At 59.8% G+C, this 25,233-nt stretch overlaps 1 protein-coding gene across 5 annotated transcripts in view; it reads right to left on the minus strand.

Annotated features, from left to right (window-relative positions):
- The window catches only part of KCNH2 (potassium voltage-gated channel subfamily H member 2), a 62,990-nt gene that overhangs the window by 9,159 nt on the left and 28,598 nt on the right, over positions 1-25,233 (minus strand). For 2 of the 5 annotated variants that reach the window (XM_036102122.2, XM_036102121.2), the window contains exons 1-5: positions 23,336-23,484; positions 20,335-20,565; positions 5,597-5,761; positions 4,086-4,532; positions 3,246-3,457 (exon numbers count right to left, since the gene is read on the minus strand). In XM_036102122.2, the coding sequence (XP_035958015.2) occupies positions 3,246-3,457; positions 4,086-4,532; positions 5,597-5,761; positions 20,335-20,565; positions 23,336-23,411 (1,131 nt within the window). In that variant the 5' untranslated portion in view covers positions 23,412-23,484. Of the gene's footprint in view, positions 1-3,245; positions 3,458-4,085; positions 4,533-5,596; positions 5,762-20,334; positions 20,566-23,335; positions 23,495-25,233 lie in introns of those variants that run through there. The other 3 variants (XM_036102123.2, XM_036102124.2, XM_036102125.2) reach the window with 2 other exon arrangements.

Consider the following 25,233-nt stretch of genomic DNA (forward strand, 5'->3'; position numbering starts at 1 on the left):
CTCCAGAGACATCTGACGGCTGGGGGAGCAGCTGTGCCCTGCCTTCACCCCAAGCTGCTTACTCCTTAAGGCAGAGAGCATGAGGCAATGGCCTTTCGAGGGTCAAGTGAGGACTGGAGAAAGAACCGACCAGGGCCCCCACAGACAAGGGGGCAGAAGGCAACTGCCCCTGGAAGGGGCTCCTCCCCAAGCCTGAGAGGCCAGGCCCCCTGGGGGCTGTGTTGGACCCCACCCACTGCACCACCCTGCCCCTCCCTAAGTCTGAGCTAGCAAGACCAGCACAGCGCCCCTGCACAAAGGCACACTCGTGGGACAAACCTGAGACTCAAGGCCTGGGTCCACAGACCTCATCGGACAGGGGCCAGGCCCTGCTCTGCAACCACCGCTTACCATATGGCCTTGGCCCAGGTCTGTAACCCCCCTTGAGTTCTGGTTCCACAGAATACTGAAGCTTATTTAAGTAAACCAAATCCTGGGTCCTCACCTATGGGTAGGATTCTTCCCCGCCTTACACCTGTTCCCCAGCTGGGAGGAGCACATGAGCCAAGGCAGGGAGTTCAGGTGGCAGAGGAGTGGGATTCTCAGACTCACTCCTAAACCACCTGCAACTGCCTGGAGCTTGCTCCCGGCTGACAGAAGCCTGGGGGCAGACAGGTGACTCCCAGGATTAGCCTACAGAATAATCAGCCTGGGGGGAAGGCAACACAGCCCCCAGCTCCTCAGGCTGCCCGGGAAGAGGTGATCCAGGTGGCTGAGCTCTGCCCGCTGCCATCCGGTGGCCTGTGACCTCACACGCTTCTCAGCCTCAGCCTCCAAATCTGGACCCCTGAAGCAGCCCAAGTCTCCTTCCCCCCGCACGGTGTCCAAGCCAGCACACGGCAGGGAGCATTAGGGTCCCAGAGCTTTGCTGGCTGGCCTCTCACTGTCCCACCATGCTCCTCTCCTCCCCGTGTGCCCACCGTCATCCTCTCTGGGCACCCATTTCATTCCTGTTCTCCCTCTCCTCCTTTTGTATTTGGAGCCAGGACCATGGGCCACAGAAGCCCTGGGAGAGGGGAAGCCCTGGCAAGAAAAACACTGTCCACCCAGGCCCAGCAGGCCTGGAGGAGAGCGAGCAGGGGCCAGCAGTGGGATGAGCAGAGCTGCAGACCCCACGGCTCCCCAAATCGTCCTGCTTCTCAGAAGCCCTCTCCCGGCCCGGCCCTGGGAGCCAGAGCCCTCCAGGCCGCACCCAACTTGCCAGCGCCTGTCTGGGTGCCCCAGCCCAGGGAGGGAAGGGGAGTGGCTTGGGGGGGGGGTCACCTACCTCCTGGGCCACCAGGCTGGAGATGCGCACGGCCCGCCTCACCCGGCCTTTCTGGGCCCTGGACTGCAGAGCCCCTGTCCCGCTCGCCTTCCCTGCTGGGGCCGCCATGGAGGACTTGGCTCCCCCCAGCCTGCCTGCCCTGGAGCCCGAGGGCCCGGCCAGCGCCTCACCTGCACCCCAGCAGCAGTCCCAGCCCAGGCTGCGCCCCAGAGACTGGCGGCCTGGCTTCCAGGGCAGCCTCTGGCATGAAGCCAGGGTCGCTGGGGCTGGGCCCCGGGGCCGGGGTCACCCAGGCAGTGAGTGTGGACGGCAGCCCGCCTGGCTTGGGCTGCCCATGGCCCCCTGGTGCGAGCCCCGCTGCCAGGGTGCTGCGCTCTGCCCGCAGCGCCGCGGTCGGAACCTCAGCTCCTCAGCTGGCCCCTCCTCCCAGGTCCCCACCCCCACCCTGCCACACTGGGCTCCCCCGCCCCGCCCGTGCTGGCCAGCGGCCCCCTCCCCCGCGGCCCGATCAGGGCTCCTGCTGCAGCCGCTCCCGCAGCCCGCGCCCCTCCCCCTCCCCCCGGGCAGCCAGGCCTGTCACCGCAGATTAATGGTCTCCCCGACACCCCCGCCCCGCCGGTCCAGTGCCCAGCCAGCCAGAGTCAGACAGACACCCAGAGATGGAGAGACCGCCCGGTGACAGGCAAAGCCAGGAACACACGCGCACGATGCCACATACAGACCACGCAGAGACCACACCACGACAGGCACTCGCTGTGGACCCGGGAGCAGGGCAGACACCCGGGCTCCAGGTGGGAAGAGAGGCAGAGGCGGGAGCGGGAGAGGGGTAGGCGGCCAGATATGGGGCCTGGGGTGAGGGGGAACATTCTGGAGTCAAGGCCAAGGGGCTGGAGACCTGGCAGGAGCCCAGAGAGCCAGAGGCAGCGGGAGCAGGGCCAGGAGGAGGGCCGAGGAGGCTGGCAGCGACAACAGCAAAGCGAAAACGGGGCAGCTCCCTCACTCGGGCCAACTCAGGGAGCTGCTGTGGAAGGGGCAGGAGGGAGCCACAGACTGAGGCTCAGCAGGTGTGGGACGGTGGCCCCCACTGTCCCGGGCTCCTCACCTACTGCAGGGATCCCCACTCCTGACCCTCTCCCCCGACCCCACCCCCTAAGGCCAGGAAGGAGTTGGAATGGACTGGGCCGTAGGGTTGGTGCCAGCAATCTTGCTGCCAAGAGGGGCCAGGAGACCAGGCTGGTCGTGCCACCAGACAGTGTCGGGCAATGCCCCCAAAGGCTGGCAGTCTTCTCTGGCCCACGATTTAGGGACCTTGTCCCTCTGTATCTGTGCACCCACCATCATACACTCCCCACCCGACTTGGGAAGGAAACTCCCCTGTCCCATGGTTTGGGGACAGATGGGCACCTCCAAGCCATTCTGGCCCTAGCATAGGATCCCCACCCTAGCTTATCACATTGGCCTAGAAGAATTAGGGACCTTGACTTTGACCTCCATGGCCCCTTCTAATTTGAATTCTCCCATAGGTTTGCCCCTACCCTGCCCCATACCTCCTTCACCACACCCTGTGAGCAGACCCCATCACGCCCCTGTGACTGCCTTCTCCGGCCCACCCTGCCTCAACCGCCCTGTCCTCCCTGTGCATCATCAACCTGTTCTCTGTATCTGTCCTGTCCCAAGTTCCCTGCCCTTCCTCTCTTTTCTTCCCCTCCCCTCCCCTCCCCTCCCCTGCAGTCTCCCTTTCTCAGGACCTCTCAGATTTGTTCTCTCTCACCCCAGCTCTGGAACCCCTCCCACCCCCACCTCCAGCCAGTGGGTCTGCCCACCCTCAAGAGGCCCTTACTGACTGGACCCCTCCACCACCCACCTTGGACCACAGCCCACTCCCACCGCTTCTAAGCTCCTCCAAGGTGAAAGGAGAGCCAAGGAGCCAAGCACCGACCTGGGTGACCTTCTCAGTGACATTGTGGGTCCGCTCCTTTATCTTCGGTGCTATGATCTCCCGGTCACTGGTGGGCGAAGCCAGGAAAGGGTCCCCCTTGAGGTCCACAAAGTTGAGGGTGATTTGGGGAATCTTGCTAATGGTACGGTAGCGCACGAGGTCGGAATCTGACGTGGAGTTGAGCAGGCCGCCGCGCAGGGGGTGCATGGCCCCTGGAGTGGAGGGGAAAGTCACGTGAGGGGGGCAGGCGGGGGAAGGGGGGATTGCACGGCCCAGGGGGTGGAGGGCAAAGCTGGGTCCGGGGGACAGGCTGAGGAGGAGACCAGGCCCTTTGTGAACTAGGCCACGGGATACCGTGAGTCAATGAGGTCAACTCAGGAGACAGGCAGTCACTGAGAAACAAGGCCAGAGTCCTGGCCACCGGGAGGAAGCGTGCCACCGCACAGCCAGGATATGACGGAGGAAGAAGATCCTCCATAGCGTCTGTTCAGCGGGCACTGGGCACCGGCCAGAGGGCCAGGTAGTAGCCGGGACCCAGAGGCCTCTCCTGCCCTCCACACTCCCCAAGGCCATCCCTGCTCCGGGCCGTCCTGGGAGAGGGAGCTCCACCAGCCAGCAAAGGCTCTGTGAGTGGAAGAATGTAATGGGATGAATGGACATTTAATGGAGTAAAAGGCCACTTAATGGGATTAAGTAAGTGCTTAATGGGATTTCCATCTCCCAGGCACACAGGCCGGGGCTGAGAGGGGGGCAGCTGAGGGCCCCGAACGGGGCGGGCCTGGCGGGCGGGGAAGCGTCGGGGCAGTTCCCGCAGGTCCCGCAGGGCTCCCGGGCCCTCACCGGTGCTGGCGTGGCGTGGGGGCGGCGGCAGCCCCGCGCGCATGGCTTCGATGTCGTCAGCCGAGGAGGCGCGGCGCACGCTGGCGCAGCTCTCCCGGGAGCGCGTCCGGGCCAGGCTGCAGCTGGAGCCCGAGGCGTCGGGGTTGAGGCTGTGCGCCCGGGGTGACGGGTGCGGCTCGGGCGCGCCGGCAGACGCAGGCGGGGAGCTGGAGCCCACCAGCGCGCGCCGCTCCTCCGCCGGCCCGAGCCCCGCCACGTGGTTGTCCATGGCCGGCACCTCATCCAGGGCCAGCGACTCGCGGCTGGGCGCCGCAGGCGTCAGGTCCACGTCCACCACCACGGCCCCCGGGGCGCCCGCACTGCCCGCACCGCCTGGCCGCGCGGAGGACTCCCGGGCGGTCAAGGCCAGCAGCGCAGGCAGCTTCAGGCGGAAGGTCTTGGCTCGGCCTGCGAGGAGAGGGGAGGCAAGTGGCCACGGGGACCGCCAGGACAGCAGCCCAGAGCAGGGAAGCCTGGGAGCTGGAGCCCCAGCCACCGAGGGGAGGCAGGTGGAGAAGCGGGAGCCCTGGTAGCCGGCACCCCTTCACCCCAACTCCCACTGCACCGAACTCAAGTCTCAAAAGACCTCCAGAAGACAATCTTATCTAAGGCTCTGACGGCACCTCGCACGTCATGGTGGGCTCTGCATAAACCATGCATGACTCTCACAACTGTGCTGGTGGGTATCATTATCCCCAGTTTAGACTGGAGTTGTGTGATGTGCTAGAGGTCACACAGTAAATGGCAAGGCCTGCATTTGCATGGAGGAGTAATGCCATGGCCTTCGGCCAGACCCTGCCATACCCTGGCGTCTTATAGACCGTCCCTGGAAAACAGGTAAGGCCACTGTCCTTAAGACCGCCTTCTTGGAGCTTGAGAAACCAAGAGCTGGAATCTTTTGCCAAGACTCTGAGGGAAAAATTAAAATTAAACCCAGGATGTCATGAAGGAAGGGGGAGCTTTTACGTTATGGGAGAATGAGACGAGGCCTCCGTGTCTCCAGCCATGGTGAGCGTTCCCCTCAACTCTTCCCAATCAGCCACGGCCAGAGCAAGGAGCTGGCCAGTCCAGGAACAAGGCCCAGGGACCCGAAGCAACACAGGGAGGGGAGTTGAGTCCCTAAGACACAGAGCCTTCTGATGAGCTCGGGAGCCACTCTGAGGTGGCCAGGGCCATGTGGGAAGGGTGAATCCCCCATTCCTGGGGCTCAACACAGGACCACTCCAGAAACCCAAGCAGGGAGGGCTAGGAAACCAGGTGCAGTCCTGTCCCAAGGACCTGTGAATCTAGGCTCAATCCGTCACCCCACCCCTGTCTGTCCATCCTGAGCTATATGGGACTAGGCCATATCCTTGGTGTTCTCTCCCCAATATCTGAAAGGAGCACCCCCCCAACATCCCTTCCTGCAGAGCACTGGCCTTGGGGAGTCTCAAGGCCTCAGGAAAGGGACCTGAGAGCATGGCTGCATTTACCTGGAGCCAACCAGCTGCTGGGGGGGCCACGGTGATTGGTGTCATGGGCTGGGCTCCCCACCATGTCCTTTTCCATCACCACCTCGAAATTGAGGATGAACATGATGACAGCTCCATCTTCATTCTTCACGGGCACCACATCCACCAGGCACAGGAAGCAGCTCCCTGCAGAGCAGAGAACTTGGCCACTGTGGCACCAGGGCCCCTCGGGTGGGCAGAACAGAACCCGAAGGGGCCAGTCCATGCCGGCCCCACGGGCCCCATACCCATTTCCTGGCCCCTCCTCCGCGGTGTCTCCTGCCCAGACCCCTCCTTCGGCCATGTGCCTGCCACTCTGAGCTCCTTCCCTCCATCTGTCCACTCCAGCGTGCTGCTCCTTGTGAGGGCCTCTGCTCGTCCCTCCCTAGCCTCTCAATCTTTCCTTGCTGCCCCTCGTGCCAGGCAGTCTAGCACTGCAGGGAAGCCCACAGACTTCAGGCCCAGGACCTCCAGGCTCCCATTCCAGCTCTGCTGCTTTGTCACTTACGCTTTTTTCCCCCCTTAATTATTTAGCCTCCCTGTGCCTCATCTTCCTCCCCTCTGAAATGGGAATGATAATCACTCATTTCTCATGTGTTGTAAAGATGAAACAAGTCAGTACATGCCAAGTGCCTGGTGTGGCCTGGACAGGTAGAGGGGTCAGCAGTCCCTCTGTCTCTGACTGCTCTCCCCACATTAGCACCAACTGCTATGCCCGTCCACGGCAAGGTGGGTTCAGACGTTGAGGGCAAGAGTCTCAAAACCATTACTGCAATTTGGTATGGCCACAATATCCAAGCGTGTGATTTTGTGTTTCACAAAAGGATTGGTCTGATATTTATAGAAATAAAGCAAGTGATCTTTCAACAAAGAGTTGAGAAGCACTGCTTCTAGAACTTTTGTTTCTGTTTCTCATTTTTCTCTCTTGTTCCTTGACTTTTTTCTTCCCTTCCCAATCTCTCTCTCTCTCTCTCTCTCTCTGGCCACCAGAGCCCCTATTCCAGGTGAGATCAGTCCCCCAGGCCAAATGCACCCAGTCCACCTCTGCTCCTTGTCCAGAGCACCACCCCCTCACCCCTCTCTCTGTCGCTTTCTTTTTTTTTTTTAAAGATTTTATTTATTTATTTGACACAGAGAGTGCGAGCGAGAGAGAGACAGAGAGCAAGCACAAGCAGGGGGAGCAGCAGGCAGGGGAGAAGCAGGCTCCTCGCTGAGCAAGGAGCCTGATGTGGGGCTCGATCCCAGAACCCTGGGATCCTGACCTGAGCCGAAGGCAGAAGCTGAACCGACTGAGCCACCCAGGAGCCCCGATCTCTGTCGCTTTCTGAAAGGGACCCTGGCTACGGCCATACCACCCTGAACGCGCCCGATCTCGTCTGAAAGAGACCCTGGCAGTCTTAGCCTCTGCCTAAGGCCCGGCTCAGAACCCCCACCCACAGGAAGCTCTCCTGGATGAAACATCCTGTTCCTCCTTCTTTATGGCCCCTACAGGGACCAGACATGTTCCTCATCTCCCTCTCTTTCTGAGGCAGAGACTTCTTTCCTTGCCTTGGCTCCCCCTCATCTGTCTTCTGTGAACTGCAGGGGCCTAACTCCCCAGTGTCTGCATCCCGTCTGAAGGGCCCAGCACCTAGAACAATGCACCAGGGAGGAGGCCCTGGCAGCAGGTGTGAGGGATGGGGTAGTGCTGACAGTGAGGAAAGGGTCAAGAAGGAGAAGGGTGGAGAGCAAGTGTGGGTGGTGAACTGAGTCAAGGAAGAGGCCAACAAACTTGGGGCCGGCAGCCTCAGACTGGAGCTAGTGCTTGATGTCTGCCAGCAAGGCCCTGGGCGTCGAGCCTCAGCTGAGCAGGCCAGGTGCAGAGGGCCTGAGTCCTGGGAGATGCTCCCTGGCTTGTGGAGGACTTGCAGGGGACAAGGCCAGGAGAGGCAGGCAGATCAGCACTTCTAAGGGCTGTGGGATCAAGCTAGCTGAAGGAGGTCCTCTGAAACCAACTGCAACAGGACAGCACTGGGTTGAGGGGGGCTGGGCCAGGGGAGGGGCTGGCCAGGAATTCTCCACCCCGCCCTGAAGCCCTTCCACTCACCGCATCCTGGCCCTCGTGGCTTGGCCTATGGGACCTGAGCTGGGGGCTCTGTCTGGGTCTCCCTCCAGCAGCTGTCCCCTGACCTCCGGCCTCTGACATGGCCTGGCTAAAGCCAGGCTGTGGTGTCGGGCGCTGCAGGGGGCCGGGCCCAGCTGGAGACCGTTTGGCACCCAGACAGCCCGCCTTGAGTTTATGCCCTAATATGGTGATGGCCGGCAGCGGCCTGAACAGGGACTGGCCCTCATCAGGACTAAGGAGAGGCCAGAGACCAGGAAACCTGAGCCCTGGAGACCCCCAACACCCACCCCTGGCACCCCAGTGATCCAGGCCCCTGATTCTCATTCCTCACGAGGAAACTCGTCTCAGAGAAGTCCACGAGTCTGGAACCCAGATGAGCCCACCCCTTCAGGATGGCCTGGGGATTCTGCCCCCAACACAGAGCCCCAGGAGTCTGAACCCCAGGCCTCAACAGCCCGCGCCCACTCTCTTCAGGCTTCTCAGCACTCTGCATCTCAGGTAGCCCGGGACCCTGGCATCCCAAACTGCCACCCCACCGCCTGCCGGGGCTGCAGAAACTCCAGCCGCGAGCCCCCTCGCGGTATAGACCAGCTCCCCACTCCAGACACACACTCACACAAAGCCCCCTTGGCCCTCTCCCTTTGTCGACATTCAAGGAATTTTTCCTTTCAAATAACCCTGTCAAAGCCCTGGTTATTCCAAAAATGTGAACTGGAGCCCTGCCTGAGGGCTGTGGGGATGGGGGGAGGAGGAGTAGGCTCCAGCGGCTGTTTTCAAGGGGGCATGGAAGGAAGAAGGGGAGCCGGTGGCCCCAACTCAGCCAGGGCTCTCTGAGGCTCTACCTCCCACCACCCTGCTGGGTAGGCTGGGTCCTCCACGGACTGCCCTATCACCCATCCCCGGCTCTTCAGCCAGAGCGGCCGGTAGCCCCCATCCCGTCACTGGCTGGCCTTATGGGGCGGGGGGCGTCGCTGAAGGCAGCTGAAGGTCAGACAGGACAGGGGTGGGGGCACAGGGACAGCCAGAGCTGGGCATCAGCACAGAGCGGACTGCAGCCGGTGGCTGGTGGGGCTCTGACCTTCTCACAACTTCACAGCAGGGAAGAAATGTCCAGAGTCCGCGGCTCAGCTGCCTCCGGGGGAGCCCTAGGCGGGCACTGCGCACACACAACGGTCCCTCACCCTCCCCTAGCCCCGCGCCTACCTACCCCCCGGGGCCCTGCCCATCACTCTGCTCCGCTTCCTCTTCCGACCTCGGTCTGCCCCCAGGGCAGGCAGCTCCCCCTGGAGCCGAGGCGGACAGGACCCAGAGCTGGGCCGGGCTGCAGTTCCGCCTGGAGCCACTCTGTGGCAGGAACGGCCCACTCTCCCGAGGCCGCTGACGCCAGGAGCGCGCCAGGAAGGGACAGACAGGAGTGGAGCTGTAGGAAGCCCACACCGCCCACAGAAAGGCCGTGAGGTTCCCCGATGCAAAGGGAGGGCGCAGGCTGTGCGGTCCGGTGGCCTCGGCTCATTGCTTCAGAATGACCTTGGGCAAGTCACCTGCCCTCCGCGAGCCTCCGGGTGCTCCTCGGTGACACAGGAAGATCACGCCCACCCCACGGGGCTTGAGGGATGAATGGCATGATATATGTGAAGCAGGAGCTGGGCCCAAGGGCAATCTTGATAAATGGCAGGAGGAGGAAAGGGAGAGGGCCCTGGGCCAGCCTGGTTCACATGGTTGCTGCTGAAGAATCCCCCACTCACATCCTCCCCAACCCTTAGCCCCAGCTGAAGACTCTGGAAGGCTGGGTGTCCAGCCTTCGCCTGCCTCCTGGAGCTCGGGGCACCTGGGCCCTGTGGGGATGGACCCGAGGAACGGGGAGGCCATTGGTGATTGATAGTCATCCTCTGACAGGCTCCTCTGTGCCTTGGATCCTAATGGCCCATGGAGGTCGTGCAGCTCCCCACAAGTCACGAAGGAGGGGAGAAGGGATGGGTGGGGGAGGGGACACATTCCAAGTGCAGCAGGTACAGTTCCTCCGGACCCCCTGCCATCATCCACCAGAACACAACACTGGCTTTCCCTGGTACCACCCCACACCCATCAGGGCACCCAGGGGCAATGTCCCTACCCCACATCCCAACCCATCCAGGGGTCTGAGACCCCACCCACAGTCCCAAACCCCATTTCCCACTTCTGGGCACCCCTGGCCTTGGTGTGGCTCCAGGCTCGGCTTCAACAGGGCAGGCCTTACCTTTCAGGGCAGCACGGGGCCGGCGGGGAAAGGGAGGACTGCAGGTGAGCCTGAGTGTCCTTGGACAGGCTCCTCAGGTCAGAGGCTCTGGTTGCTCATCTGTAAACTAGATGTCATCCTTGCTCTTTTGAGCATGGCTCTTTGTTCCCCACAAACGTTCCCTGAACACATACATGTGAGCATTTGGGGTGTCAGGAACAAGACAGGCCTGGCACCTGCCCTCACTGAGTCAAGAAGTCAGAAGGACCCCAATTCAGAGCCCAGCATGAAATGGGGGAAGGGAGAGTCACTCAGGCAGAGGGGGGAGCCCACGGAGCTGAGCTGATCTGCCCCAACCAGCAGTTGGGGAGACCCAGGCAACTGCTGTGTGACTGTGGGCATGTCACCCACCTCTCTGAGCTTCAGTTTCCCTGCAGCTTGTACTGCAGGGATAAGTGATTCCTGCCCTGGGTGCCAGATGAAATGACAGATGGCCTTGTGGAAGCATCCAGAGCTGTAACGAGGCAGGGTGCCGGGTCCCTGCGGGGAAGGTGACCTCGGGGAGGCAGCCATCCTCACCCCGGTCGCCTCCCTGCCTGGCTCCCAGCAGGAGGAGCTGGGCCCAAAGTCACACTGAGGGCAGGAGGCTGGGGCTCCAGTCCTCCCTGTCCGCCCCCAGGCAGAGAGGCTGTCTCCAGCGGCCCAGGGCTGTGCAGTGTCAGGTTATATTTAGCCTGGTGGCGGCGACAGGAAGATGCAGCAGGAGCTGCTCCTGGCCAGGGGCCACCGTGTCGCTAACACCGCTCTCATGGGCAGCTGGGGGCCTAGGGAAGGCCAGGGACATTGCAGGCCCAGGGGACAGAGTAGGGAAGCCTGAGAGGCCAGCCAGTGTGTGTGTGTGTGTGTGTGTGTGTGTGTGTGTGTGTGTGTGTGTGACAGAGACAGAGAGACAGAGACAGAGAGACAGAGAGAGAGAGTCCTCTGCCCCTGACTCCAGGAGCTGAGCAATGCAGAATGCCCACTGCAGGGCAAGAGTTAGGGAGCCATGATACAGACCCCTCCCCCAGCCTGTCCAGCCTGACATCTGCCCAGGGATTTATAGGGTCATATAGAGGGCCTCAGGGGCCTCTGTGCAGTGGTCCAGATCACCACCCCCTCCCCTGCAAACCCCCTGCAGGCAGCCTGCCTGTGCCACCTTTCCCCAGGGACACTGGAACAGCGTCAAGAGAAGAAGAGTCCTTTCTAGACAAGCTCTGGGTCCCAGCCCCATCAACCTCCTGGGACACAGCCACATGTCTATAAACGGGGAGCCATGACCTTGCCCTGCCCCCAGAAGTCTTGGGAAGGTGAAACAAGGCCACGTTCACATGGGGAAGGCTGTTCTCCAGTTCCGTTCTCTTTCCCCTCCTCCAAGCTTTACCTTCCCCCTCCTACTTCCTGGAGTCTGCCCCTCCACCCTCACCAGAATCCTTCAGAAACCCCCTGATCCCAACCACCTCAGACCTTTCAGCCTTCCCTCCCATCCCTGCTGGGGCCTAGATGCTGCCTCAGAGCCCCTTTGGTGCACCCCAGCTTCACCTGGCACTCCCACTCCCCAGAGCCCCCAGCCCTCTTCCCTCCAGCTCTTGCCATCCTGCTAGGACCCGCAGGACTCCCCTCTACAAAGATGTTACTGACTGCTCCATCTGGCCCCCATGATGCTTCTCGTTGAGAATTTCTAAAACTATATTCCTAATTTAGGAGATAACTGTATACTGGCTTCTGGGGTGAGCTTTCCTTCTTCCCAGCACCCCCACCCAAGATGGAGCCCTGAGGCCAGGGCCAGCCTGGCTTCACAGAAGGTACCAGGTAAGCAGATGTCCAAGGACTGGTCCTCAGGGCAGCGACCCGCACTTAGGTGGGTGTGGACAGCATGATCTCCCCACCCTGCAAGCTCCCTTTCAGATCCAGGGAGACCAATTGGCCTTTCACAACAGAATTTGCCCATTTCAAACCCATCCTGAGTCTAGAGAGTGGTTGGAACCACAGTGACGATCAAGGTGTCTTTTGTGGAAGTGCTATTAAATCTTATCAACAGAATGGAGGGGCGCCTGGGTGGCTCAGTCAGTTAAGCGTCTGCCTTCGGCTCAGGTCATGATCTCAGAGTCCTGAGATCGAGCCCCATGTCGGGCTCCCCGTTCAGCAGGGAATCTGCTTCTCCCTCTCCCCCTCTACCCCTCTCCCCTGCTCGTGCTCTCTTTCTAGCTCTCTCTCTCTCTCAAATAAATAAATAAAATCTTAAGAAAAAAAAAAAACCAGAATGGAACAGGAAGGCTGGTGGCCCAGGAACCAGGACAGGGGACCAGAGCAGAAGGCTCAAAGGCATGGTGTTTCTGAACCTCAGACCCCTACCAGCACTCCTCACTGTGACTCCCACACAGCCTGCCACTGGGCAACAAGGACACCCAGCCGAGATCCACCAGGAAACAACCTGGGCTCCCTGCCTGCCTCCAGGGCTCTGCAAGCCTCTAGAACTCTGTGCCCACCTTGGCTCCCAGCACACCCCAGAGAGCCAGGGGATGCCCTGAGGACACCCATCCCAATTCAGCTCTCCCATCCATCACCCAGGCAGCCACGGCTTCTCAATCATCACTAGGAGAGCTGTAATCCCTCCAGGATTCGCCCAGCTCCCAGGATGCTGGGACAAAGAACAAAATCCAAGTGCACGTGGAACATCCTGAGAAGTCAGATGCAACGTTCCACCAGCAAAACTCATGGCAATGACCCAAACATAGAGAAAACCGGCATTATCTGCAAATGATAGGATCATCTCCCCGGAGAACCAACAAAATCAACAGATAAACAATTAGAACAAATAAGAGAGCTCAGTGAGGCTCCAGACGCAAGGTCAGCAACAAAACGAACAGTATTTCTCTCTACCAGCACAAAGCTATTAGAATAGGTAGTCAAAAATAAGGTCTCTTTCGTAATAGCAACAAAAACTGTAAAGTAACTAGACTTGACCAAGAATGCACAAAGCCTTGGGGGGTGGGGGGGGACTTTAAACTAATAAAGCATACAGAAACGATCTGATACATGGAGAGACAGTCCAGGCTCTTGGATGGGACAAATATTATATAGATGTCAATTCTCCCCAAATTAATCTATAAAACTAATCTAATTCCAATCAAGATTCTAGTGGGGGTTTTCTTTCCATGAACTCGAAAAACTTTCTCTAAAGTTCATAAAGAAGAAGAGAGGTCTGCAAATACCTAAGTCAATCTTTAAAAAGAAGGAGAAAGAGGGAAGATTTGCCTTTCAGATACTAAGACATACTAAATGCCATAGTTGTTGTTCTAGTGTGGTTTTGATGCAAGAACGGACAAATAAATGTTTGGAGCAGAACAGAGAGCTCAAAGACAGACCCACGGATAGATGGGCAATTAGCTTATGATAAAGGTGGCCCCACGAATCGCTGGAAAAGAACAGGCTGTTTACTAGGTGTGTTGGGAAAATTGGCTCACTACACAGAAAAAAATACAACCTGATCCCTACTTGACACCAGAGACAGAGGGAAGCTCAGGATGGACGAAAGCCAACCGAGAAAGGTAAAACAATTAAATTAATAGAAGAAAATGGACCCCTCTGCAACCTCAGGATGGTGAAGAATTTCTTAAACCAAACTTCCAAAGCCCAAACAAAGCTAAAAATCAATTAATTTGGGGCGCCTGGGTGGCTCAGCTGGTTGGGCGACTGCCTTTGGCTCGGGTCATGATCCTGGAGTCCCAGGATCGAGTCTTGCGTCAGGCTGCTCAGCGGGGAGTCTGCTTCTCCCTCTGACCCTCCCCCCTCTCATGTGCTCTCTATCTCTCTCTCATTCTCTCTCTCAAATAAATAAATAAAAATCTAAAAAAAAAAATCAATTAATTTGTATCAGTATGAAGTGTCTTTGTTGGATAAACTTAACAGACTGGGAGAAGATATTTGCAATATCACAATTCAACAGAAATTAATATCTAGAATCCATATTTTGAATATTTAACTGTAAGCATTTGTATTTCTAGAATACAAAAGCAACTCCTGCAAATCACCGAGAACAAAAGACAGCAACTTCACTAGAAAAGTGAGCAAGGATACAAGCAGGCAACTCACAGGGAAGTCAACACGAAAGGTGATCAAGCCTGAGATTCCAGGACTCACACAATATCAAAGAAATGCAAATTAAAGCAGCAAATTATCACTCTCGCCTATTAGGTTGGCAAAAATTAGAAAAGCGGATAAGGCCAAGTGTGGCAGGGCTACGGGGGGACCAGGAATCTGGTACTCTATTTAGGAAGGTGGTGATGGGGGTCGCCATTCTGGTGCCCAATCTGGACAGTGCTTAGTTGAATTAAGTGTCCACATACCCCGCGATCCAGCAATTCCACCCCTAGGGATGCATCCCAAAGACATCCTCACATGAGTGCAAAAGGAGCCACGGCTGAGGATGTTCACTACGACATTATTTATGGAGGAAATCTGGAGATGGCTGCCCCAGAGAGTGGGCAGGTAAACTCAGGTGGGTACACGTCATGGAGTATGAAGCTACGGGGGCACCTGGATGGCTCAGTCAGTTGAAACGTCCGACTCCGGCTCAGGTCATGATCCCAGGGTCCTGGGATCGAGCCCTGTGTGGGCTCCCTGCTCAATGGGGAGTCTGCTTCTCCCTCTCCCACTGCCCCTCCCCCCGCTCGTGTTCTCTCCCAAATAAATAAATAAAATCTTAAAAAAAAAAAACTATGAAGCTTCAGACTAGATGTCAAGTAAGAACCTGGATGGACTTAAAGGCATACTCCCGTGTAAGGAAAGTGAACCCCAGAATATAATATATAGCGCATAACATTTACATAGTTAAACCTATATGTATCCAGACAAAATACACATTTTGCGAGAACATGTGCAAAACAACACATTCACAGTAAGTACATCTGAATGGTTGCCTAAGGGAAGGGTAACAGGACCAGGGAGCAAGATAAAAAGAAAAGTGAAATGAAAGAGAAAGAACGAGAATGGGAACACAAACACGGCTTCAGTGATTTGAGGGAGAGGCAGGAGCTGGGGCCAGCAGAAGCCTGGGGAAGGACAGGGAGAGGCAAGCAGGGGTCTTGAGCAGGGGGCAGGGCACAGAGGGGAGCACTGCAGGAACACGGATGCTGGCCAGGGCCTGGGGACACATGGCTGATGGCCAAGCAGGTGCCAGTGTGGAACTAAGCCAACACTGTTCTAAGTCATTGCCTCCCAGTATAGGGCTTCTGCAATACAGCACACTGCCCACCTCATCCACTGCATTTGTTCGTTTGTTCATTCATTCATTCGTCAAGTATGGACGGAGCTCCAGTGAGCACTAGACAGGGATACAACAGAGAACAAAACACGACTGCTCTCTGCCCTCATGGAGCTTATAAACTAGTGGGGGGAAGTCGGACATGGCCCCCTCATCCGGAACTTGAGTGAGGGAGAATATGGGCCAAGGAGGAGACACTTCCTGGCCCTCAGGGTGCTTCTAGTCCAGCAGACATGTGACCCAAATGGAGAGGGGCCCATTTGAGGCCAACCACAGTTCACAGCATGGAGATCTTCACGGGCCCCTAGACTAAGGACAGGAGGGGAGTTAGGGGGACAGCAGTTCATCCGGAGCCTCTCCCATTCTTGTCACGTGTCCCAGGTGTCCCACCACGCCCCCTCTTTGGGCCCTCCTCCCCAGGTCAGGGAAGGAAGTTTCTCTTAAAGTCCCTCACACTAAAGAGCTGGTTTCCACATTCCTCCCTGCATACAGGGGAGGGTGATGAGAGAGAACATGTTTTTCAAGAACAAGGCTCATTCTCCACCCAAGCCAAAGGTTCCCCTAATGGAGGCATTTTGGGCACCATCAGAGGAGATGTTTAAGTGCAAAAGGGCTTTCTTGGAACCTCTCAAGTCACACCACCCTGGAAGCCACTTCTGGGCAGCAAAGAGGCTGAGTCTCACCCCATCTCCTACCCCCATGCTGGCCCTCCTGATGCCCACAGCCCCCCTCCCCAGAGCCCAAGGCCACCGTCAAACTCTGCTCTCACCGCAGATGATGACGCTCTGCACAAATATTTACACAGCTCCTCTCTGGGGGCTATGGCAGACACAACACGGAGGAGCCACCCTCCCAACACTCTCCAGACCCCGGAGCGGGCCAGAAGCGGTGGACACCCTCAGTCCTGGCAGACTGACTCACCCCTGGGCTGGGGCGGGGACAGGAAGCTCCCAAGCAAGCCAGGGCACCCTAGTCCCGCTCAGCAATGACCCTTCCGTGGAGCCCTTGGAGAGAAAGTGCTGGCTGGGGACAGCAGGGCCCCTCAGGCCCCTGTGCCCGGCTCCTGGCAACCATGCAGGGGCAGGGGGAGGGGCAAGGGCAGGGGCCCTCACTGGCCCCATATCCAAGGGGCCCAGGCCCTGAATGGAAGGCCCAAGGCGGAGGGAGCCCCCCTGAGGCTTCCGCCCCCTAAGAGGGGTGTTACCTGTGTCTACCCTCATTCCCCCAGGGATCACTCTGGTCTGCTCCCATTGCAAGGACACAGGACACACCTAGGCCCTCACCTCTGTCTGACCTAGGCACCCAATCTATCCAGGGGCTCCTTCACCAGCAACCCAGCTGATGGGGGTCTGGGGGGCTGAGGATCATGACCTGGCAGGGCAGAGGGGGTGGGTGTCTGAGCTTGGGGAGGGGTCAGCCATAATGGAGTAGGGAGCAGTATGGGACTATCACACTGAGGAGTCTGATTTCAGGGGACAGGGAAGAAATGGGGAAATGGCCTAGGGTATGTGCAGGGTGGCTGATGCCAGAAGTGTCTGCCCAAGCACCTGGGAAGCTGAGGTCTGAGTCTGGGGGCCACAGACCAGTGGGTGTGGGGCCATCACTGGAGCTCTGGCTCCCCATGGGCACTAGGGACACTGGGGAGCAGGCTGGCCCCATGGTCTCCACCCCTCCCCCAGCCCACAGCTCAGCTGTTGCAGTGGGGGCCCTCTGACCCTGTTACCATGGCAACCGGCCTGCAGCTGGAGTGCAGAAGCCGACAGCCTCTTCTCTAGAGACACCCCCATCCCCACCCACGCACAGGCTCCTGGGGACACAGGGACATGCAGACCAGGCCAGAACACGCAGAGGTATGGGGAGCCAGAGAGAGATTTCCAGACACAGTCCAGAGGGGCAGAGGAAGAGAGGCGAGGAGGAAGGCTCAGGGGTGCTGAAGGGAGGGAAGAAGAAAGACAGGTGCAAGGAGAAGGAGATGAAGACCAAGGGGGCAGGAGTCGGCAGGGAGGCCAACACCGGGAGAGGAAGAGGAGCAGAGACCAGGCGCACAGGCAGCCCGGCTGAACTCGGTGGGAGGCGGGGCTCAGAGAGATGAAAACAAAGAGCGCAGAGAACAAAAGGGACCGAGAGCAGGGCACCTCCCCGAGGCCTGGCAGATGAGGGGGGCAAGGGAAGAGGAGCCATGCTCCAAGGGACCCACAGCCCCCCTTCCAGCCATGTAGGGACACGGTGTGCAGCGGCAGCAGCTGCCGCCACGACCCGGCCCCGGGCCCCGGGCCCCGCAGGGGTGTGACCGCCTGCCAGCCCCCTGCTGCCGGCCCTATTCCCAGTTCCACCTTACTCCTGGGCCTGATGTTAAGGGGCACAGACACAGGGCCAGTAGTGAGTCTCTCCCTCCGGCTCACATCCCCCGCCAGTCTGGCCTCCCCACCTCCCAGCAGTCCCAGCACCTAAATAATGGGGCTGTCTGGCTCCAGGCCCTGACACTGCACAGAGCGGGGCTAGAGCACCGACACAGCGCAGCTGTCCACAGTGGCGCCTGCCAGCAAGAGGCCTCGCCTCCTTCCCAGCCACCCACCTCCCTGGGGCGGAAGCCCAAGGACCCACTCTCCTGTGGCTGGCCCCGGCAGAGACCCAGAAAAAGGCCTGGACAGAAACAAGGGTGGCACGGGCATCCCTCGCCTCTGCCTCCCTATCCGGCCCACGCACGAAGGTGTGAGCTCCGTGCACGCGCATACATAGCGCAGGCCAGGCCACAGGGATTCGCCCAAGGGACGAAGTGTTTCAAGGCAGAGGGAAGGGAGGCAGAGGAAACCTGCATCCTAGACCTCAAGTGCCAGGACAAATGGGGGTCAAGGCCAGCCTGTGGGCCAACAGGAGAAACGAGGTGAGAGCAGACAAGAAGGCAGGCAGAGATGGCTGGCATCCGACTTTCCGGGTGGCAGCCCCATTTGGAGGAGTAACTGGAGGAAGGAAACAATCTGAACTTGGGCAGGGGGCCTGGGCTCTAGTCCTACTTCGTCCACTGATTAACTGGTAACTGGACCTCTGCTTCTCAGTTTCTCCATCTGTAACTCAAGTGGGCTGGATTAAGTGATCCTCAAAGTCACCAAGATCCCATGATAGCACCTCTGCAGGAGGGGTCCCATGGCTATCTTCGCCCAAAGGAGCCAGCCTGGGGCAAGCGGGAAGGCCAGCTCCCCAAACACTATGGGGAAGACAGAAGCACCCAGGTCCCTGTTGCCAAGGGGCTGAGCGAACACACTATCCTAGAAGTAGAAACAGGCTCAAGGCAGTAACCAAGTTCCCATATTACACACTTTCTGGTGTTAGACCTGAACCCAGGACTTATGCATCTGCATTCTTTTCATTATACCAATAGTCTGCAAACTTTCAAAATAAAACTGTACCTCAAGTAACGTGCAGTATAAAGATCTGCCTGTAACTATTTGGGGTCATTTCTAATAGGCGACAGCAGAGCAAGAACGAGTAGGGCTCTGCTCAGACTGACGTGGTTCCATCCGCAGCTCTGCCACTTTCTAGCTGTGTGACTTTGGGGAAGTTTCTTAATTTCCCCGAAGTTCAGTTTCCTCATCCATAAAATGGAGATAAAAATAGTATCTACTTCCCAGGGTTGTTGTGAAGATTCCATGAGATAATGTAAGTGAAACCTTTAGCCCGGCGTCCCGTACACGGGAGCACCCACCCCTGCTAGCTAGCACTCGATGGCCTGTCAGATATAAAAACAGATCTGCTCCGATTACCGTTCTGGAGAGACTGTAGTGAAAAATCGGACAGAGGGCCCTGCCCTCAGAGTTTGCATCTAGCCTCCTGGGCCCCTGCCTCCCAGCCAGAACCCCAGTTTTCTATAAGCAAACTCTCTTCCACAGGGCCCCAGTGATTGTGCGCCCTCTAAGGCTGTCCAGGGACGTCACGGGCTGTGCAGGCCTTCGAAAACAGGGCTGTGGATAGATGCAAGCCTTTACAGGGCCGCGCCAGCCGACTCTGAGCATACGGGGGATATTCCAGGGACAGGGACAGGTGCATACAGGGACGGCTGGCTCACTTTGCCTGCCCCCAGGGGAAGGCAGAGTGCCCTGTATGGCAGGTAAGCTCCTTTGGGGCATTAACCTCACCTGGCTACCTCACTGCTCTATCTACAAGACCCTAGCGCTGCACCTGGCTCACAGGGGTTCAGTAAGTGCTCGTCAGATACACACTAGTGAGTAGCAGTTTGGGCATCCATGGTCAGTCCAGTGGCACTTCCAGAGCCACCTCCCCAGCCCTGCGATACCTGCAAGGCTCCCAAAGCCTTTTCACTGCCCTCCTTGGGCAGAGCCCACCCCACCCAGGGTAGGCACAGTGCGGGGAGCAGCCCCGCCCAGGGCGCTGTTTATCCACTGTCCGGAAGCCCAGAGCAGCTGGGCTGGGAGGCGGTGGCTGAGCAGAGACACCTGGTGCAGGAGGGGGTAGTGGGCGGATACTCATTAGATGAGACAAAGGGAACTGTGGTTGTGGGGAAAGGCACACACCTCCCACCAGGTGCTGTTTAAGTAAAGAAGAGAGAGTGGCAGGAGAAGGGCAGCCGAGAGCCAGCCAGAGTCCTGCATCCCCTCCCTTGCCTCGTCCTCAGTGACATCTACGAGACCAATCACCTGGCAGGGGCTGCCCTAGCGTAGCTAGAGGCCTGTAGCCAGCCGGAGATGAGCGCCCAGCCGCCAACCTGACCTTCTAGCCTGACTCCGTCCACGCACTTGCCATCCCGGCCCCGTCAAACTCCACTCCACCTACCTCAACCTGCCCACGTTTGTCTAGGGAAGGAGAAACCAAAGGCGCCAGACCCACAGCCAAACAGACCCTTGGCCACCCCGAAAATCATCCCGCCAGAGTGCGTGAGGTGAAGAGACCCACACCGTCCTGCCGCCCCAGTGCCCACCCCGCGCCTGCCACCTGACCCACAGCAGTGGCCCCAGTTGAGGTCACGCCCCCAGGGAACTCGCCGGGTCTCCCGGATCCCGCTGCCCCTTTTCCCACCCATGTCCCTCGCGGCCCCGCCCCCCGTCGCAGCCCCGCCCCCTCGTCGCGGCCCCGCCCCCGCCTACCATCCTTCCGGTAGAAGGCGATCTCCACTTTGCGCTCCTCCGCGCCCAGCAGGGCCTGCGCGATCTGCGCGGCCGCGCGGCGCTGCGTGCGCGGCCCGTGCAGGAAGTCGCAGGTGCAGGGCCGCTGCATCACCTCGGCCCGCGAGTAGCCGCACAGTTCGCAGAAGCCGTCGTTGCAGTAGATGACGGCGCAGTTCTCCACCCGAGCGTTGGCGATGATGAACTTGCGGCCTGGGGGGCGGGGATGAGCAGGCACGTGAGCAGGGACCCCTGCCTCGGGGGCTCCCAGCCCTTTCCCCGCATTCTCTTGTCACACACAGCCACCCGCCCGGGGACTCCCCGCCCCAGGGAGCACAGCGGGGACTGGGGTCCCCAGCAGGGGGCGAACACAGCTGTGCCCCAGACACAGGTGCCTCGGGCCGGGTCGGCCCGGCGACGCGCCCCCTCCCCCGCCCGGCCCGCGGGCTGGCGGCGTGGCTTCCCTCGGGCAGCCCGCCAGCGGCCCCCCGCCCCCTCCGCGCCCGGGGCTGAGGCCAGCCTGGACGGGTGTCAGCAAAGCGTGTCAGCAGCCGCGGCAGAGGGATAAACACTGGGCCTGGAGAGGGAGCCTGGGAAGGGCCAGAGATGGCGGCTAGCCTTCCCTTTGCATCAGGTCCTCCGGCTTCTCTTCCTGACCCCTGCTCTCTAGACACGGCGGGGGGGGGGGGGGGGCACGCGCTCACTGGGCACTCCTTACCCCGGGGATCCTTAGGAAATCACTCCCCCAAGTATCTGCGGACCCAGCAGGTCAGTACTTCCCCGGGACTTACGCACCCCTCCAAGGGCAGTCAGGGGCTGGAGAGTGGGCTCTCTAAAGGGGACGAGGGAGGTACCACGTGAGCATCTGCGATGCTTTTTCTCATATAATACTCAGACAACCCCATAAGGTAATCATCATTATCTTTGTTTCTTAGATGAAGAAACTTAGGCTCAAAAGAAGTTCAGAGCCATGCCCACATCTTGCAGCTTGTAAAAGAGCCAGCTTTTGAAGCTAGGTCTGGTAGGAGAAGAAATACACTGAGGGTCACAGGCAGAAACTCAAGGTCATAGGGAGCAAGGAAAGGAACCCAATCCCTAGAAATACCGGAGCCAGGGGTGGACCTGAGACAGTGGCCCACTTGTAAGAAGACAGATCCAGGAAAGGGACCTGCCCCGGGGAAGTGAGGCCCTATCAAGGAGAGGTGCCCTGATAGACCCATTTCAGCTAGACATGGCTCACCCCCCCACACACACCTGCCCCAAGAGCCAGACTGGCAGGTGAGCAGCAGACAGGCAGCAGACCCAGCTGGTGCCAGGGAAGATGCTCTGGGATAAGAGCTTTTTATAAACACAAAAGTTTCCGGCCACTTTGGCCTTTAATGCTGGGGCTTTGGGTGGCAGTTGGAACTCTGCCCCCTCCAATTCCGGTGGACACAGCCCTCGGGCTGCAGCCCTGGGCAATCCCATGGGCAAGGGTTGCAGCTGCAACAAGGGGCCCCCCCGGGGGGGAGGCTGCTTTCCTAAGCCCTCCCTTACCCTGGCTCCAGGAAGTTACTTTTTGAAGTTGGATCATTTTTAGGTCAGTTCACCAAGCCCCCAAAACTCCCAGGCAGCCAACAACCTCAGGAGTCAGGGTTCCCTGTCCCATGAAAAGACCCCTGACTTGGCCTCCATCTCCACCTGAGCCCAAGGCAGTCCAGACTACCAGCCACACACACACCAGCTTTGGAAAAGAGAAACCAGCTCCCAGGCCCAGAGAGAGAAGATCGAGTTTCTTCGAAGGCAGGCCCTACCCCCACCCCTTCCTTGAGCTCCTGGAATACCACCACAGAAGGGATCTGAAAGGCTCCTTCGGCCACCCCGTCCTTTCTAGATGTGGAAACTGAGATCTGGACAAGATAGAGTCACTCAAGGTCACATGGCTCAGTGGCAGAGATGGGGCCAGAAGCCAAGACCCCAGATCCTAGCCCAGATTCTTTCTTTCCATACCTAGCTCCTGGGCCTTCTGGAGCTTTTGAGAAGGAAAGACCCTACCCTGTGGCCCTCCACCGTGTCAGTCTCCTCCCCCTCAGGATCATCTTGTTCCTCTGCTTCAGACAATGCTGCCCATCGAACTGATCCCTCCCTCCCCCAACCACAGTTACAAGCACACGTTGTCCTGTGCTCACAGGGTCATGGGCAAGGAATGTCACCCGCTCCCTGCTCCCAGGGCCCTTGGCAGTCACACCCACCATGGCACATGCAGCCTTGGAGACGGACACATGCATGCTGGGAGGATCAAACACCCACGCCAGAACATTCACCTAGCCTGGGACACTTCTGGAAGCCTCCCCTACTGGGCCAGCCTTAGGGGTGCTGTAGTCCCCATAAAGGGGCTCAGGACAGGAAAATCAGCAATATGGGGACACTGCCTGTTAGACCCTTAAAGCCCAGCTTCAGGCTAAGACACCCTCTCACTTGGGAGTCCACAGTTTGTAACTCTGTCAAAGATTCCTCCCCACCGCCCATGCAGGACCGAACTCATGGGCTACACCTACAACCCCAAGAGCAGGCTGGGCACTCACTCTAAGCTCTTGGCTCTGTCTCTCAAAAACACAGTCAAGACGGCTCAGGCACAATACTTAGTGTCTCACACTTTGGACCATATACCTTCTGTCCCTGCCCCCACACAGCCCCATCCACATCCAGGCACCCAGAGTTACGGATACCTGCACACTTGAGATGTCACACACACTCCCGGATCCCGCAAGCCTGAGCTGAACCTCCCGCCCTGCGCCCCAACACAGTCCCCTTGGCCCCAAACCCACGGCCCCCGGCACCAAGCTTGCCCTCACGACCCCTGGCCCGCGGCTTGAGGCCAACAGCCCCCACTGACTTGCACTAGCCCGATGCAGACGGCCCCGGGCACGCCCCTCCATTCACACTTGGGAGAGCTCGGCCCGCCCCCAGCGCCCCCTCCCCGTCGGCCCCCTCCCCCACTCACTCTGGCCCTCAAACTTGCGGATGATGGTGTCCAGGAAGGTGTTCTGCGGCGCGACATGGCCCCTCCGCACCGGCATCCTGAGCCCATGGGCGGGCCGGGCGGGCCCCCACCCACCCCGGCCCGGCCCGGCCCAACACAGGCTTCGGGTGGCCCGACCCGGCCGTGATCCCCGCACCCCGCGGCCAAGCAGAGCACGGGCGGGGCCGGGACTGGGTTGCGGGCGCGGGGTCCCCGCTCGGCTCCCGGCTCCTGACCGCGGGCCGGGCCTGGAGCCGCCTGAGCTCGGGCCGCCCGGCCGCCCGCACACCTGTCTGCCGGCCCCCGCCGAGCCACGGGCCCCGCTCCGCCGCGTCCCCGCGCTGCGCTCCGCCCGCCCGAGCGCGGGGCTCCCGGCTCCCGCCCGCCGCGCCGACAGCCGCTCCGGCGCCCGCGGCTCCGGCTGCGCCTGCGGCTCGGCCCGGCGGCGGAAGGGTTAACGCGGCGCGCGCCCCTCGGGCTCCGGCCCCCGCCTCCCGGCCCCCTCCCGCCCGCCGCGCGCCCGCAGCACCGCCCTCTCCCCCCCCACACCCCGCGCGCCCGCCCTTCCCATTGGCTGAGCAGCGCCAAGGGCTCCCCCCACCCCAGCCCCTCGCTCAGCCCAGGAGCCCCCGGGACTCGCGCGCTCCAAAGAGGGGGAAGGGGCCCCTAGGTAGGGGAACAGTGAGGACAGGTGCGACGGTCGGCCTTGAGACGGCCAGGGAGGGGACTGGGGGTTTGCACCCCCACCCCCGACTGGAAGGGCTGAGGAACCTGACTTGGAGTGGGCTGGTCCCTTAATGCCCTGGCCGCCCACCACGCCAAGCACCCGCTGGGTACACACAACAGGCGCTCAAAGCCTGCCGTAGGTGACATGGTCGAGACCTGGGCCCTGGGAGGACAAGCCCAGGGTCAGGGGAGATCCGGGAAATGCGAAGGGCAAGATAATCTGGAGGACCCGGGTGGGGCGCGATTTGAAATAAGGTTGGGTGAGACTTAGGAGGGGCATGCACTCTGAGCAGCGGTGACCTCCCAACACACACACACACAGCCCGATCTCCGGGGTTATTCGGGGGCCCTCCTGCACAGAGAGGTAACATTCTGACACGAGTTGCGGCCTCCTAGCTGAGGGATCAAAGGCCCCTGAGCGCGAGGTTCCAGCCTGGGGATCCCCTTGTACGAGTGGCCCTCCCTCCCTCTGCAGCGCGGGCCAGCCTTGCAGGCCCAATCCGCGGCGGGCTCGGGGCCCTGCGGCGCTGCGGCGGCCCAGCCCCTCGGAAAACCCTGGCCTAGCCGCAGGCCCCTCCCCCCCGCCGGCCAGCTGGCTCGCTCCAGCTGCAGCTCCCTTATTTAGGCAAGGAGGCCTGAGGATGCTCAAGGGCAGGCAGGGTGTCTGCCCGCCGCCTGCCCACCGCCTGCCTGGGTCTGAGTGAGGGTCTCTGGGGCGCGGTGTCCCCGGCGTGAGCAGCCAGGCAGGGCCCTGCGAAGGCCAGGGCATGAACGCAGAGTGTTGACAGCTGAGCTGGCCGGTGGGGAGGTGTTGGGGCCGCTGAATGGACAGCCGTGGGTCCCCTCCCCTGCAGCTGAGATCTGAGACCCGGCTAGATGGATGGGGCCATGTGGGGGCCCCTGAGGGCTTGCAGCTGCCTCTGTCCTTGGAGCAAGGGGGTGGGTCTTGTCACCGGGGAGAACCATCATGGGATGCAGGGGGAGGGGAGGAACAAAGGGCAAAGAAGGAAGCAGAGTCTGGAAGGAGAAAGGCCCAGAGGAAGAGGTCTTGGTGAGACCACCCTACCCAGACTCTCACCTTCCACCCAGAAGCAAAAAGATGCAAACATTGGGGCCAGATGGGGCCATTGGCCAGCAGATGACACCTCTTTTTT

The sequence above is a fragment of the Halichoerus grypus genome, chromosome 12, assembly GCF_964656455.1.
Source record: "Halichoerus grypus chromosome 12, mHalGry1.hap1.1, whole genome shotgun sequence".
Taxonomy (NCBI): Eukaryota; Metazoa; Chordata; class Mammalia; order Carnivora; family Phocidae; genus Halichoerus; species Halichoerus grypus.